Source organism: Hyperolius riggenbachi, chromosome 9, assembly GCF_040937935.1.
Source record: "Hyperolius riggenbachi isolate aHypRig1 chromosome 9, aHypRig1.pri, whole genome shotgun sequence".
In the NCBI taxonomy this organism is placed as follows: Eukaryota; Metazoa; Chordata; class Amphibia; order Anura; family Hyperoliidae; genus Hyperolius; species Hyperolius riggenbachi.
In genome coordinates this window covers 276439430-276454388 of record NC_090654.1, presented here as the reverse complement: position 1 = coordinate 276454388, position 14959 = coordinate 276439430, and the positions used below count along the sequence as shown (strand labels likewise).

Here is a 14959-nt window from a genome sequence, read left to right as displayed (position 1 = left end):
GACAGGCCTGATCTCATAACACACAGAGGGAAGGAATCCACCTCTAACTGCTGCCTGAGACCAATGTACACCCACCAGCCAGGTACCACCTTATCCTGCCTCTTGTCTGGACTCTGCACAGGAGGCGCTACAGCACGTTCTGTCCACAGCGCTAATGACTCCGCCATCGTCACATCAGGCCTGATCTCATACAGAGGGGAGGAATCCACTGACTGCTGCCTGAGACCAATGCACCTCCTTATCAAAAGCAGAACCCGGCATGTTCCTCATTGACTCCCATAATAAACAGCAGCAGCACGGCCAACAAAATGTAATACAGAAAAGTACACAGATCTATTAGTGCACAGCTATAGCTAGTAGGCCTGAAAGATTTTAGGAAAAAAATTAATTGAGCCCCTTTGTGCCTGTTTGTTCCCACTCTGTCCCCCTGTCTCTCCTTGTGCCCCCCTTTGCCTCTTCATGCCTTCTCCGGGTCTCTCTCTTGCCTCCTATGTGTCTCTGTGCCCACTGTCTCTCTCTGTGCCTCCTCCGCTTCAAGCACGAGTCCAGCGATGCACGTCTATCCACTTTGCCTCCTGCAGGCTCTAATGCACGGCATACTTCCTTGCCAAGCACAAGAAACGGCAGAGCGCGATAGAGGATGGAAGGTATATCCAACGCTGCGGGCCGCAAGCACTGGGACTTTGGGAAAGTTTGAAGGCATTTCTTCAAACTTCCCCATGTGGAAATGACGTGATCGCGATATTTGCCGCTTTGTCGATTCTGAAATTGTGATCATTGATCGCGATTTCGATATAAATTCGACTTACCTTTTAGGCCTAATAGCTAGCCTTGTACACACGCATGAAGACCGACGCCCAGCAGGGATCCGGGTTCCCCTCCCTTGGACGACATATCATGGCTGAGGCTAGTGAGAGACCAATGCGTTTGAGAGCAGTGGGCGGAGTCAGTTCTTCTCACGGTTCCCGCGCTGGATCCAACCTGGTTCAAATCTCCCGCCCGAGTACTCCCGCAGACGAGCGGCTCAATATTGCGCGTGCGTGAGACAGCGACGTGCTCGCGCATGTGCAGTACGGAGCGGCCTGTCTTCCAGGGCAATCGGACTCCCGGTAAACTTCCAAAACCTCGGGCAGCGGCAGAGACAGTTAACAGGGGAGCCAGAGGTGGAATGCGGGGACCAGGAGAGGAACGAGAGGGCTCTATAGGACTCACAGACTTCCCTCTCCTCTGGTGAGTATCTGTTTATTTTATTTTTTTTAATCGCTTCAGACTCCCTTTAACGGGCAAATTCTACCTAGCAAGTGTAGGTAGCTTAAAGGACTTACGAGGCCAAATTCTGCCCCCAAAACCTTAAAAAAAGTTAACTACCTGTATGAGTTTGTATGGCACGGAGGACGCCGTCCGCGCCCTCCGTGCCGTTCCGCCTGGTCCCCTCTGCGCAATAGCCCCCCGAAAGGCTGCAACCCCACGGTCCGGGTCGGGATCTGCAGCCTGCAGAAAGATGGCCGCCGGAGCTGGCCACGGCTGCGCAGTCCGCATAGCCGCTACTGCGGCTGCGCAGCTCTATGGCCAACCCTCCGATCTTGTCAGGCTTGTCGAGCACAGATTGTGGGTCGCTTTGGGGGAGCCAGCGCTGGATTGCCTGCAGCTACAGGGGTGGGGGAAGCCTCATTGGGACCCTGAGGCTTCCCCCTCCTGAGGTGAGTACCCCCCAGGGGAACTATTTTTGTTACAGGTTCTCTTTAAGTGCTAGAAATTTATAGACAAGCTAAATCACTAGTAAACCGCTCCAGTGTGAATGAGGCTAGTGAAAACATAATAAAATTGGTTTTTTTTGTTTGTTTTTTACAATATTCATTTATACATTTTTTTTTAATCAGTGCTTCCCTATTATAAAATCTCTCAGTTTACATTCTGACATTTATCACTGGTGGTGACATCTTTAGTTCTGCCAGGTGATCTGTACAGAATGTCCATTACTGAGAGTTCAATGCACAGAGGGTGATATTGCTTGGCAGTTGGAGAGCAGTTATTTCCCACAATACAACGAGATTCACAGCAAACTGTAAGGACCATGGTCATGACATCACACTGTGGGAGGGGTTTGACCACATCAGCAGCCATACAGACGCCTATGATGATCTATTTAGAGAAAAGGTAAAGCTTTCTCATGGGAAAGGGGATACCGGCTACTGATTGGGATGAAGCTCAATCCTTGGTTACAGGTCCTCTTTAAGCATTACAGAAGCAGAATGGAGTCTGGCTTCCTGGGGAGGATGTACAGCAGCGGAGGAGTGACGGGACTCGCACACATTCCTGGGAAGGGCAGGAAGAGGAAGCTGGACATGTGACGCTGTCGCAGTGTTACCTGAGTTCACGCTGTATTTATGAGCACGCTGTGTGCTGAACCAACACTGCAATCACAGCGCGATAAGACGGGCCACCCTTGTGGCCAAGGGAGTCAGACACCGGGTCACATTTACCCAGCCGTCTGAAATAAGAACGCTCTGCGGCACTCGTAGGACCACGACGGCTCTATCACACGAAAAACAAAACTGGGGTTAGAGGAATCAGGGCTGTGGAGTCTGAGCAATTTTGGGTACCCGGAGTCGAAGTTGGAGTCGGAGATCAGATTTTCATAAACTGAGTAGTCTGAGTCAAATGCTTTTTGTACAAAATCTACAGCCCAGGTAAGTATTAGACTAAGGAGTCAGAGTCGAAGTTTGAGCCATTTTGGGTACCTGGAGTCGGAGTTGAAGTCGGTTTCATAAACCGAGACGGCGGAAGATTTTTGTACCGACTCCACAGCCCTTGAGAGGAATAGGGCTTAGTCACACACCGCAGCCGAGAACCAACCGCCACTTGATTGCAGTTTATAGCAAGAGAGTGAAGATGTCCCTTTGGATGGTTGGGGAGGATGGTTAAACATAGTTTTATTGTCTGACACGCAGACGCACTAGGAAAGGCAATCCACGCTGGCGGATCGCGGAAGACGAGGTTAAACAGAATCTGAAGTGAATTAAAAAAAACAAAAAACTGAACAGATACATACTTACCTAAGGAGAGGGAGGACTCTGGTTCCTACAGAGCAGGGCTACCCAACCCTGTCCTCAAGGCCCACCAACAGTACAGACCCATTCACACGTGAAAGCGCAAAACGCTGTCGCTTACCGCTGGCGTTTTGCGTGAGTGATTTTTTTAGTAGAAAAAAAATCACTGAACACTGACGATTTTTCCGCGATCGCGTTTACTGCTTCTATAGCACTGAAACACGGGGAAATCGGCTGAAAATGGTGCAGGCAACACGTTTGCGTTTCGTGATTTTGTGCGATTTGTGCAAATTGTCCAAGTAAGAACGGGCCCATAGGGTTAAATTACACTATCACTGTCAAAAGCGCTAGCGTTTGAGCGCTTTGCTGAAATCGCCAGCAAAACGCTCAAGTGTGAATGGGCCTTATATATTTTGCAGAAAACCACAAACATGCACAGGTGAGCTAATTAGTGTCTCAGCAGAGCTGTTTAACTACAGTTAGTCCCCGACTTACGAACGACCTGCCGATACGAACAAATGGAGTCTGTGTTTCCATGGGAACAAGCCAAAAAAATGTCTTCAAATTGGATTTGTAGTTTAAAAAAAAAAAATAATAATAATCAACGAAAAAATGGCTTTTAAAGAGACTCTGTAACAACAAAAACCTCCCCTGGGGGGTACTCACCTCGGGTGGGGGAAGCCTCCGGATCCTAATGAGGCTTCCCACGCCGTCCTCTGTCCCACGGGGGTCTCGCCGCAGCCCTCCGAACAGCCGGCGACTGTGCCGACTGTCAGTTCAATATTTACCTTTGCTGGCTCCAGCGGGGGCGCTGTGGCGACTTTCGGCACGGAAATAGACGGAAATACCCGATCTCCGTCGGGTCCGCTCTACTGCGCAGGCGCCGGAAACTTGCGCCTGCGCAGTAGAGCAGACCCGACGGCGATCGGGTATTTCCGCCTACTTCGGCGCCGAGAGGCATCAGAGCGCCTGCGCAGGAGCCAGGAAGGTAAATAATGACGTCACCGCTGCCCGGACTGCACGGAGGGCTACAGCGAGACCCCCGAGGGACGCAGGACGGCGTGGGAAGCCTCATTAGGATCCTGAGGCTTCCCCCACCCGAGGTGAGTACCCCCCAGGGGCCGTTTTGGCGTTACAGTTCCTCTTTAAGCTTGTATAAGCAGGTACAGAGGGCAGAGGTGACACAGAGGGGGACACTGGAGGCACAGGGGACAGAGATGGCACAATGTTCCGACTTAAGAACAGATTCAGGTTAAGAATGAACCTACAGTTCTTATCGTTCGTTGACCGGGGACTACCTGTACCTCTGTGTATTTCCACAAAACATGCACTGTTGGGGGGCCCTGAGGATAGAGTTGGGGAACACTAAAGCCTTTCTGTTCCTCCTACGGTCCCCATATTCCAGCAATGTCACCACGGTTAGCAAACTCCGACTGATGGATTGCCCGAACGCTACCATAGATGGGAGGCTCCGTACTGCGCATGCGTAAGTGCGCGAGAGAGTGCGGTCGCACATGCGCTAGCGTTTTGCCGAAATCGTGGCAAACGCACTAGTGTGAATGGGCCCTCAGAGCTGTTTTCCACTTTCCTATACTTTACCATTGAGGCAGAAACGCCTCAGAAATCTAAAAAATGCTGCGGCCCCCGAGTTTGTGTTTGTGGAAAAAACGAGCCGCTCTGGTGTGCACCAGCCTATTCACTTTCATTAGCCAAGCGGTTTCCCCCCTGCAAGCGTTTTAAAAAACGCTTCAGAACCGCTCTGGTGTGCACCAGCCCTTAAAGTGAACCTCCGGACTAAAAATCGACTCAGCAGAACTGAAAAGGCTTGGTGTTTCTTTAACAGTTTCACAGCATCAAAACTTTGTTTCTCTTATACAAGCCTTATTTTTAGCTGCACAGAAGAAAACTGCCCGGGCTTTTTTCCCCTAATGCTGTGCAAAGCATGATGGGATTTCTGATGTTGTTGTTCTCGTTCTGCTGTTTTGGTGCAATTTTTCTTTTTTTTACATTTTGAATTTGACATTTGAAGCCTAGCGTGTGCCGCTGGGAGGGGTAATCAAGACACAGGACAGTTGGAACTGTGTCTCCTGCTCCTTGTCACCTCCTTTTAACCAAAAAGATGGCAGCCCCCATGAATCACAAACATTTGCCTGTTCTTTTAAAACAGGGTGGGTAAGAGATTATATTACCTATCTATTCTAATTAATATAACTAATTTAACTTAATGACAGTATGTTTGTTTAGGCTGAAGTTCCCCTTTAAGCCCCATCTACACGATACAATTCTTTGTGCGATTCGATTACGATTCTATTTACGGTCAGATTAAATCCGACATGTCAGATCAGGATTCAATTCAACTCGTTTTGCCATTGCAAAACAATGGCAAATCGAATTGAATCGAACCACGATCGGACATGTCAGATTTAACCGAATCGTAAATAGAATCGTAATCGAATCGCACAAAGAATCGCATCTTGTAGATGGGGCTTTACACAGCACTTTTTTCTTCAGTGGGAAGCTTAGCACTAATGCTGAAGTTAAGGAAGTGATTACATTATCTTGTGTGTTTCCTTATCAGCCACGATTAGCAAACATTGTTAGCAGTGTTTCAGCTGAATACAAGCAAAAAGTGTACACAGGTGAAGACACATTCTCATTGGATACATTATAATATATAAAAATAGCAGCTATGAAATTACAATGGCAGCTTTCGACGCAGATAAATTGTACTTTGTGAACTTGTAATTTGTAAACAGACAATATTATAATGTGCACAAAAGCAAATATAGTATGAGTAATAAAAAGTAGGAAAACCCATTTTTACTGAATGTTGTGTCAGAGTGTAATGCAGCTGTAAGATTGATCTTCATCCCAATCAGTAGCCGATACCCCCTTTCCCATGAGAAATCTTTACCGTTTCTCAAACAGATCATCAGGGGGGTCTGTACGGCTGATATTGTGGTGAAACCCCTCCCACAGTGTGATGTCAGGACCATGGTCCTGAGAGCTTCCTGTCTGTGAACCTCATTGCATTGTGGGGGATAACGGTTGTCTCCAACTGCCAAGCAAGCAGTATCTCCCTCTGTGCAATGGCAGTTGGTGCTGTCTGTTTGCCAGCACAAAGATGCTGACCTCCAGGCTCACAGAGGAGACAATAATATCAATGAATTATTGATTATCAATATTGATTATTGAGTATCAATCATTCCATGATCTAGTTTCTATTTTTTAACTTCTCATTTGCAATGTCTTGATTTCATTTTTTCCCCTACTACTATCTTTTCGTAAAGTTCCTCTTTTAAAGAGGGGGTTCTGAAAATCGTTAAAGTGTAACTGTCGGGCATAAAATCAAAAATCAATTCTTTATTTTTATCTGGTAAACAAGTAATAGGGATGCTAACCAGGCAATCATAAAGTCAAAATCACTATTACTTTTCTTGTTGATAAATTATCATTCCCCAGTTTACCTGACTCTTATTTGGTACACACAAAATTTGGTACACAAAAAGGAAGTTGCAGGGCATGCTGGGTTGTCCTTTTCTGCTTCTCTACTTCTCCTTTAGACTTAACTAATGCAGCCTGATTGGCTGAAGCCTCTTTCCCTCCTGTTTTCCCCTCCCACACTTCTGTTCCTCTCTGATTGGCCAATATTTCTCAGGCTAAGACAATGCACTTTCTATTGTGAAGGGCGGGCAATGCATATACAATCAGGAGGAGGAGAGTAAGGGAGGAAATGACATCAGGATTGGCTTCAAAATAGCCACAGTTAAAGTGGGAAATGCCAAGAAGGATTTTCTCTTTTTTTACTGTAGAAAAATCACTAAAATCAGAAAGTGGACAGTGCAATACATGTGTTATGTAAGTATAGCAAGTATTTATCTACTTATATATGTGTTTTTTTTCTGAGATAGTATGGATGACAGCTCCTCTTTAACGAGGGTCTTATGAGAGGTTTCTAGCAATCCCAGGCATGGGTGGGTTACAAGGAAGGAAGCACAGAGGTCAGTTCTAAAGATAGTCTGTGCGGTCCTTTGGTGAAGTCAGGGGCCGCACTTTAGGTCTCGCACATTGACCAGCTCCAGCAGAATGTCTTCGGCAGGTCCTCTTGCCTCCGCCGCCCACAGACGGGGCGGCGCTCACACACTCAGCAGTGAACTCGCAGAAGACTTGCAGACGTTCGGGAAATCGCGCTAAAGGTATATCGTAAACATTTACAGAAAGAATTCCAGAGACTCTGCATTTATGCAGCAGATGGAGCCTGGACCTGCTTATTGGAAACATGACATTTCAGGAGGAGGACACTCTACCGGGCAACGATCTAGCCTGGGAATAACAACGTTTAATAATATTTCTTCGGACGACAAGAAAGAGGTCTAAAATGGAAAGCTGAAAAGGGATTGCTGCAACAAGATCGATCCGTGAATTCTAGAACAGAATTCATGCAACCCATATCCTTGCTTTGTTTAAAAGGCGCCTGGCTGGTTCATTTGGCAACTTTAAAGAGAACCCGAGGTGTGTTTAAAGAATTATCTGCATACAGAGGCTGGATCTGCCTATACAGCCCAGCCTCTGTTGCTATCCCAAACCCCACTAAGGTCCCCCTGCACTCTGCAATCCCTCATAAATCACAGCCGTGCTGTGAGGCAGTGTTTACATCTGTAGTGTCAGTGTCAGCTGCTCCCCCGCCTCTGCATAGCTCAGGTCCCTGCCCCCGTCCCTTCCCTCCAATCAGCAGGGAGGGAAGGGATGCAGGCGGGGACTGGAGTTCTGCAGGAGGCGAGGAGAGTAGCAGACTGACACTATAGAGATAAACACAGCCAGCTCTGACAAGCTGTTTGTCAGCAGCGTGGCTGTGATTTATGAGGGATTGCAGAGTGCAGGGGGACCTTAGGGTGGTTTGGGATAGCAACAGAGGCTGGGCTGTATAGGCAGATCCAGCCTCTGTATGCAGATAACATTCTTCAAACCCACCTCGGGTTCTCTTTAAAGGACGACTGAAGAGAGAGGGATATGGAGGCTGCCATATTTCCTTATAAGCAATACCAGTTGCCTGGCTGTCCTGCTGATCCTCTGCCTCTAATACTTTAGCCATAGTCCCTGAACAAGCATGCAGCATATCAGGTGTTTCTGACATTGTCGATTAGCTGCATGCTTGTTTTTGGTGTGAATCAGACACTACTGCAGCAAAATAGATCAGCGGGGCTCCCAGGCAACTGGTATTGCTTAAAAGAAAATAAGTATGGCAGCCTCCATATTCTTTTCACTTCAGCTGTTCTTTAATGAAAACCTGAGACAAATAGGTATAAAAGTTTTATACACACCTGGGGCTTCCCCCAGCCCCCTCCGCACCAATCGGTCCCTCGCAATCTTCCTCCACCTTCTCATTCTCTTGGTAGAAGCCCCGTAAGTTTGGCTAGTCGGGGCAAACTGCCATGCGCAGCTCGGCCACGTGTGCCGCCGCACTCCCATGCCCGGGAGCGCTCTGCGCCTGCGCAGTACTAAGCAGGTGCAGAATGCTCTTGCGAGACGGGGCGCGCACAGCTGCATTGCGCATGTGCCGACTGGCCAAACTTACAGGGCTTCTACCGGGAGAACCAGGAGGCGGAGGAGGATGACAAGGGAGTGATCGGTGCGGAGGAGGCCTCAGGTATGACGTGTTTGTTCTCCACCAAGTAAGGAGTTATACTCTGTGGTTAGAGTCTCCCTTTAGGGCCGGTTCACACTTGCGGTTTTGCAAAAACCGCACCGGATGTCCGGACCGCACCGGAGCCGGATCGGACCTGAACCGTACGGTTCCTGTCCGGATCCGGTCCGGTTGCATACGGTTTCCGTGCGGTATGAACACGGTTGCGGTCCGGATCCGGATAGTAACAACCTGTATAAAAACAAAAAAAAATGTTGGGGTCTGGGAGGTCAGCAGAAGGGGGACCTGTGGAATCAGGCCCTCTGCTGTTTAGCACTCACCTCCACCTCCGACATGCTGCCAACATCTCCGGATCCGGATCCAGCTGTGCTGCTCCACTCCAAAATGCTTGCCCATGTGTCCCCAGCCAATATCGCCGCAAAAATCCGCATAGGAAGTGGGGTAGAACATCCGGATTTTTTGCCAGTGTGTTGTGCGCTCTCCGGTTCTCATTGGTTTCCATTGGCCGGATGGTGCAGTCCGGCTCCGCCCCGGATACGGCTGCCGGAGGAGCCGGACCAAAAAATAGCGCATGTTGGAACGGACACCGGAGTCCGGATCCGGTCCGGCTCCGGTCCGGACGAAACGGACACATGTGAACCCTGGCATAGACTTACATTGCTATGCCGTGCGTCCGTTTCGTCCGGCCAGCATGCGGTGCGGCTCCGGCACGGCTATTCCGGATAGCCACCGCTAATGTGAACCGGGCCTTAGACTTCATGAATCTGGATAGTGGCTGGATAGTGCACTGGTTACTGGGACCTGGGTTTGAATCTCTGCTCTACCTGTACATTAAGCCAGCACCTATTCAGTAAGGAGTTCTTGGGCAAGTCTCCCTAACACTGCTACTGCCTATAGAGCGTGTCCTAGTGGCTGCAGCTCTGGCGCTTTGAGACCGCCAGGAGAACAGCACGATATAAATGGTATTTGTAGGAGTGAGTGCACATAGTGCTGATGGGAACAGATGATCGGATAGTACGGCTACTTCCTGACGATAGGCCAGGACTGAGTTCAGAGTTCAAATAAAACAGTGATTAGAAGCCAGTTCTCAAATTTAAAGCACACTTTAACTGTGAGACATATGAAGGCTGACATACTTTATTTCATTTCTAACAATGCAGATTACCTGGCAGTCCTGCTGATCCTCTGCCACTAACGCTTTTAGCCATAAACCCTGAACAAGCATGCAGCAGATCAGAGGGTTCTGACTGAAGAGTGACTGGATTAGCTGCATGATTTATTTCAGGTGTGTGATTCAGACACTACGGCAGCCAAAGAGATCAGCAGGACTGCCAGGCAACTGGTATTGTTTAAAAGGAAATAAATATGGCAGCCTCCGTATGCCTCTCACTTCAAATGTCCTTTAAAATGAACCCGGGGTGAGAGTGATATGGAGGCTGCCATATTTGTTTACTTTTAAACAATATCAGTTGCCTGGCAGCCCTGCTGATCTATTTGGCTTCAGTAGTTTCTGAAGAACACCAGAAAAAAGCATACAGCTAATCTTATTAGTTCTGACCAGTCATAAACACCTGATCTGCTGCATGCTTGTTCACGGTGTATGGCTAATAGTATTAGAGGCTGAGGATCAGCAGGACAGCCAGGCAACTGGGATTGTTTGACAGGAAGTAAATATGGCAGCCTCCATATGTATCACTTCTGGTTCCTTTTAACAAAATGTAGCATTCAGTACAGAAATAAAGAATCTGCTCTGTGTTCTTGGTGATTCAACTTAAAGAGGAACTGTAACATCAAACTTTCCCCTGGGGGGTACTCACCTCGGGTGGGAGAAGCCTCAGGATCCTAATGAGGCTTCCCACGCCGTCCTCCGTCCCTCGGGGGTCTCGCTGCAGCCCTCCGTACAGCGGCGACGTAAATATTTACCTTCCCGGGTCCTGCGCAGGCGCTCTGGTGGCTGTCGGCTCTGAAGTAGGCGGAAATACCCGATCGTCGTCGGGTCTGCTCTACTCAAGTTTCCGGCGCCTGCGCAGTAGAGCGGACCCGACTGAGATCGGGTAGTTCCGCCTACTTTGGAGCCGAAAGCAGCCACAGCGCCCCCGCTGGAGCCAGCAAAGGTAAATATTGAAATTACAGTCGGGTCTGTCGCCGGCTGTTCAGAGGGCTGCAGCGAGACCCCCGTGGGACAGAGGACGGCGTGGGAAGCCTCATTAGGATCCGGAGGCTTCCCCCACCCGAGGTGAGTACCCCCCACGGGATGTTTCTGATGTTACAGAGTCTCTTTAAAAATAATACTAACACGTCATTAAGGCTTTTTGTTTGTAGACTAGTGACCAATTTTTTTTTTTTTACTTTTGAATAGAGAGAAAAGGAGTTAGAAAAAGAAAAACATGGAAGATTTATTGCCATCAGTGTCATTATTGGTTGAATCTTCCCTAACTTCCTATGCCTTCTACAAAGCCATGTGGTGTCACTGTGAAAACAGGTAGTCCTAAGATAACAGGTGACAGGAAATGACGGAAGGCAATAAAAAACTAGACAGGAGCTTCCTCTCTGTAAATGAACATAATTTACTGCTATCTCTGACACACTTGGGAGAAATGTCCTTACTTCCTGTTCAGACAGGAAGTGATGGAATTTCTAACAGATGGGAACAAGAGACAGCAATGACAATGCACAAGAGGTAACCGCCAACAGTACCCACAGATAAAACATTTTTTTTTGGGGGGGGGGGGGGGGGAGACTGGTGCTGAATTGAGAGACGCTGACGCATCCTTTATTGCAGTGATCCGCTGCGATTGGATCTCTGATGTCCATGGCTCCACACCATCACCACGGCTCACAGACACGCCAACCAAATCCACAATGTACATTCCCTGGCGGTCTCACAAAGCTGGGAATCCCTGTGCACATACCCCTCGCTACAGAGGTTTAATGACATATGATAATGCCGGTTTACCAACAAATTCAATGAAAATTGCATGCAGATTAGTGACTTCTTTACATTCTCATTGCTGGTTCAGGCTCCAGGCTCCATAATAAACTACATACAATTTGTATCAACATGAGTAGTTTATTATGGAGCCTGGAAAGTGACAAAACAGCAGCAGCTTTAAGTTCAAAGATCTGCATCAACACAAAATTATTTGTATCATCTATTCGATTATCTCCAATGAGAATCATCAGCTCCAACCAAGACTTGAGCAAACACCCAATACAGACAACACGGAACTCAAAGACAACCAGAATATCAATATCTGTAGCGCCAATGACTCACACAGTCCAATAACCACCATCAGTATTGCTCTGATGTAACCAATTCCCTCTCTGGATGAAGTTTACAGTCATTCCTCTTTTTGACCACATGGCTGTACCCACCACACACAGTGTTGCCCACTGTTCCCAATTATGACAGCCCCCTTCACATATGACAGTCATTCGCTGCATTATGCCCATCCCACCTCTATCTGAATAACAAAAATGTACACCTCTCAACATAATACCTGGCCTGGTGTCACCCCTCTCTATATGGGGCCTACTGAAAAGATGCCACCCATCCTCTATATAAGACTTTCATACATCCTCTATATAAGACTTTCACTACAGATGTCATCTACTATATCAATCCCTGTACAGAACCAACAACCCATGGGCAGCACGGTGGCGTAGTGGTTAGCGCTCTCGCCTTGCAGCGCTGGGTCCCCGGTTCAAATCCCAGCCAGGTCAACATCTGCAAGGAGTTTGTATGTTCTCCCCGTGTCTGTGTGGGTTTCCTCCGGGCACTCCGGTTTCCTCCCACATCCCAAAAACATACAGATAAGTTAATTTGCTCCACCTTAAAATTGACCCATACACTATAATATATACACTACACAAGACATACATAGACATAGGACTCTGGTAGGGATTCGATTGTGAGCTGTGACTAGACTATATACAGCGCTGCGTAATGTCAGCGCTATATAAATAATAACAATAATAATAATAGGGGAAACAAGGGGTTCCCTGAAGAGATGCCACTGATCCTTTAAAATGCCCCTGAACACATGCCACTTTGTATGTTTCCTGTAAACATACCACCCTGAATGATACCCCCTGTACATTATGCCCCCCCCCCCCCCCCCCATGCGTATGCACGCTACCCCTCCCTTTATATATCCCCTTTATACATGACACCTACCCTATATATGAGGCCACCCCATGTAACCCCCCCCCCCCCCCCCCAGAGATGCAGCACTCCGCCAACACAGGTGCCACCCCTGGGGTCCAGATGCAACCCTATATACAGACCCTTTACAGATGCAGCCCCCCAATAGAGATGCCACTCATCTCACCATGTAGCCCCTGTACACATGCCACCCGTCTCCTCATACAGATCCCACCCCCCACATACAGATGCCACCCTATATACAGGCCCTGTATACAGGATGCAGCACCCCAATAGAAATGCCATTCCTGTCATGTAACCTCCACATGCCATTCTATAAGATGCCCCCTGTACACATGCATGCCCTCTCCTCATACAGATGCCACCCCTATACACAGCCCCCCAATAAAGATATCAGCACTCATGTAACCTCCCCCACAGCCCTCCTGTATACAGCCCCTCAATACAGAGGCCACTTATGTAACCCCCACATGATGCCCCCTGTACACATGCCACCCCCTCTCCTCATATAGATCCCATCGCCCCACACATAGATGCCCCCAATACAGATGCCACCCTTCCCCTCATGCCCCCATATGATACCCCCTGTACACATGCCACCACCTCTCCTCATGTAGATCCCATCCCCCCCACACATAGATGCCCCAATACAGATGCCACCCTTCCCCTCATGCCCCCATATGATGCCCCCCTGTACACATGCCACCCCCTCTCCTCATACAGACGCCACCCCCTTCCCACATGCAGGCCGGGACTCACCCCCACTCCAGGAAGTCGGTGACGTGCTTGTCGCGGCGCAGTGCGGGGCTGCAGCACTCGCTGTACACACACAGCAGCACGTCCAGCAGCGTCTCCACAACTGAGGGCCGCCTCATCCCGCTGCGGCCCGTCCAGCAGCAGCTGCTCCAAGCGCTTCAGCCGCACCCCGCGCCGACATCGTGCCGCCCGACCGCCGAGCTCACCTCCTCCGCAGCCTCACCACCGCCGCCTCCTCCCCCCGCTCACCAACATGGCCGCCGACCGGGAGACTCCGCCCCCGCCCACCGGAAAGGAATGTCCCGCTGACGTCACCGCCCCCCGCCCGGCCGCCGGCGGCACTGCAGCTCCGCCGGGAGGAGAGCTGGGATGCGAGGGCGGGGGCCTGGGGATAACACACGCCTACTTCTACCAAGGGGCGGGTCACAGGACGCTTGGGGCACGCCTCCATCCAGCGGGTTCAAGACGTAAAATAGGCGGTGAGGCACGCCTCCTCAAGCTAGAGGGCGTATCCCAGGTTTTGTAGGCGACCCCGAAGCGCTTTCATGAGGGGGGAGGTGCTAAAGTTACAAAGGGAAGGGAGCTGACAGCTGAGCAGGTGGATACCAAGAACATGAGGGCGGGAACAAGAGGCCTCCTCCTATCAGAAGACTGATCATATAGTCAAGGGGGGAGGGCAAGGCTGAGCCACAGGGCGGGGACGGGGAGTGGACAGTAAGAAAGACACCCCCCCTTAGAGACAAGCTCGCCACAAGGTGCTGAATAGACACGCCCAGTCTGGATAGATAATCATGAGGAGGCGGGGAATGTGAAGCTTCTGACGCTCTTCGGTCCATACAAATTGCGAGGGGGGCGGGAATAAGGGACACACCTACAGACTAAAGACGATGAAGGGGCGGGACTCAGAAAATGACCTCTCGCTTGCGGGGAGGGGAAGAGACACGCCCTCTATGCTAAACAGTGAGAGATGGAGACAGTAGGCGGCAATGGGCACGCCCTCCTATAAGAGCTATAATTACGTTCATTCATAGCAGGCTCGCAGCTCTGGAAAGAGGTTCTTCTAGTCTGCTTGCTGCTCTGTCTATCTATGCGCATATTACGTCATACAACCAACTTACCAGTGACGTCACTAAGTTTCTCATTACAATGGCACCTGTCAAATGAGTGGGCGTGCCCATATGTTACTCAATTCTCCCTTATGGGATTAAAAAAATTAAATTATACATACTTGGGGCTTCCCTCCAGCCGAAGTAGGTGGTTTCGGCAGAGGTAAAACTAGGCGCCCCCATAGCGGTAATGTTATACTGCGCGGGGGCGCGTAAGGGTAATTTGGGGCTCCGGTTT

At 49.3% G+C, this 14959-nt stretch overlaps 1 protein-coding gene across 4 annotated transcripts in view; it reads right to left on the bottom strand.

Annotated features, from left to right (window-relative positions):
- Positions 1-13874, bottom strand: part of CDC42BPB (CDC42 binding protein kinase beta) — a 183471-nt gene extending 169597 nt beyond the window's left edge. For 2 of the 4 annotated variants that reach the window (XM_068254625.1, XM_068254626.1), the window contains exon 1: positions 13621-13874. In XM_068254625.1, the coding sequence (XP_068110726.1) occupies positions 13621-13734 (114 nt within the window). In that variant the 5' untranslated portion in view covers positions 13735-13874. The remainder of the gene's footprint in view (positions 1-13620) is intronic. The other 2 variants (XM_068254627.1, XM_068254628.1) reach the window with 1 other exon arrangement.
- Positions 13875-14959: the final 1085 nt, after the last annotated feature.